This window comes from Apteryx rowi, unplaced genomic scaffold, assembly GCF_003343035.1.
Source record: "Apteryx rowi isolate R43461 unplaced genomic scaffold, aptRow1 scaffold_530, whole genome shotgun sequence".
In the NCBI taxonomy this organism is placed as follows: domain Eukaryota; kingdom Metazoa; phylum Chordata; class Aves; order Apterygiformes; family Apterygidae; genus Apteryx; species Apteryx rowi.
In genome coordinates, this window is record NW_020450795.1 from 628,971 (window position 1) to 630,768 (window position 1,798).

General features: G+C 71.3%; 1 protein-coding gene across 1 annotated transcript in view; it reads left to right on the top strand.

Moving 5' to 3' along the window:
• The first annotated feature begins 390 nt into the window (after window positions 1-390).
• The window catches only part of LOC112973265 (ephrin-A3-like), a 4,364-nt gene continuing 2,956 nt past the window's right edge, over window positions 391-1,798 (top strand). Inside the window, exons 1-4 of the mRNA XM_026080923.1 lie at window positions 391-395; window positions 575-864; window positions 1,471-1,536; window positions 1,688-1,765. Of these exons, the coding sequence (XP_025936708.1) occupies window positions 391-395; window positions 575-864; window positions 1,471-1,536; window positions 1,688-1,765 (439 nt within the window). The remainder of the gene's footprint in view (window positions 396-574; window positions 865-1,470; window positions 1,537-1,687; window positions 1,766-1,798) is intronic.

Consider the following 1,798-nt stretch of genomic DNA (forward strand, 5'->3'; position numbering starts at 1 on the left):
GCTGTGGGGCCGAGCTGGCGCGGCGCAACGCGGGCCGGGCGAGCGACCGTGGCTCCGCCGCGCGGGGTGGCCCTGTGCCACGGCGTGGCCCCGCGGGCAAAGCGGCCCCGGGAGCTCCTGTCCTCGGCGATCGCTGCCCGTGTCACTCAGCCCTGGCGCCGCTCTCCCCGTGTCTGGTTACTCCAATACCCTCTTGATTATTCACGGGTGGCTGCTCTCTGGAGGGGGCAGCGTGTGCGCGTGGCTCGGTGCCTCCGGGGCAGGCGGAGCCCGGAGCTGCCCGGGTCCCCGGGGATGCTCGGGCCGCTGCGGCGCCCCAGTCCCCTGCTCCAGGGTGGCACTGGGGCAGCGCTGGCTCCGGTGTTGGCTGCGCTCTTCTGTCCCGCAAGGATGCGGTGGGATGGTGCGGGGGGGTTCGGTCTCTGCTCGCCTCTTGCTCGCCCCTGGCTCCGGGTGCTGGCGGGTGCTGGCAGGGTGGCGCTGGGGAGGCCCCGGCTGGCGAGGGGCGGCCGCGGTGCCCGGCAGCCTGAGCATCCCGGGGCCCTGACAGCCCATCGCCCCGCTCTCCTTGCAGCCTGCGGCGGGAGGGCTACACCGTGCAGGTCAACGTCAACGACTACCTGGACATCTACTGCCCCCACTACAACGCCTCGGTGCCCGAGCACAGGATGGAGCAGTACGTGCTCTACATGGTGAACCTGGAGGGCTACCGCACCTGCAACACCAGCCAGGGCTTCAAGCGCTGGGAGTGCAACCGCCCCCACGCGCCCCACAGCCCCATCAAGTTCTCGGAGAAGTTCCAGCGCTACAGCGCCTTCTCGCTGGGCTACGAGTTCCACGCCGGGCAGGAGTACTACTACATCTGTACGTGGGCTGTGGGACGGGGCCGCGGGGGCCGCTGCGGTCGCGGGATGGGGCTGCGGGTGCCGATGTGGGCGCTGATGCAGGATGCTGGTGCAGGATGCTGGCAGGGGTGCTGCCATGGGATGGGGAAGTGGGTGCCCGTGTGGTTGTTGGATGGGGATGCAGATGTTGGTGCTGATGTGGGCGCCGATGCGGGATGTGGAGGAAGGATGCTGGGGGAGGCGCCGATGCCAGATGGGGATGCGGGATGGAGATGTGGGATGCTGGGGGAGGCACCTAGGTGGGATGGGGATGCTGATGCAGGTGCAGATTTGGGATGTGGCTCCTGTCACATGCCCCTAGCCAGGACTCAGCCACGCAGCCCCAGGCAGTGCCGGGGTGCAGCGCAGGGTGCGGGTGCTGCTGCGTCGCCCCATCTCAGGGCACATGCGGTGCAGCCCCGGGGGTCCTCGAGCTCCCCTAGGAGCAGGACCCAGCCGGGTGTGGGGCCGAATGCAGGGCGCGGATGCTGCTGCATCCCGCCACGAGCAGACCCAGCGCAGAGCAGGTCCCCGCAGGGGTTCCTGGGCGCCCGGGGCAGCGGGGTCACCGGCGCTTGTTTTGCAGCCACGCCGACGCACAACCACCGCCGGGCCTGCCTGAAGATGAAGGTGTTCGTGTGCTGCGCCTCCAGTAAGTACCGCCACGGTGCGCGCCCGGGGCTGCGGGGAGCGGGGCGGCGCGGCCGGCCCTCGGGTCCCGCAGGGCTCCCGGGTCCCCGTCCCTCCCGGCCGGGGTGGGGGCTGCCGGGGAGCGTCACCCTGAGCCCTCTCTCCCTTTGCAGCGTCGCACTCGGGGGAGAAGCTGGCGCCCACCCTGCCGCAGCTCACCCTGCGGCCCGAGGTGAAGATCGAGGACCTAGGTGAGTGCCGGCGCGCCCCCGGCCCGGCCCCGC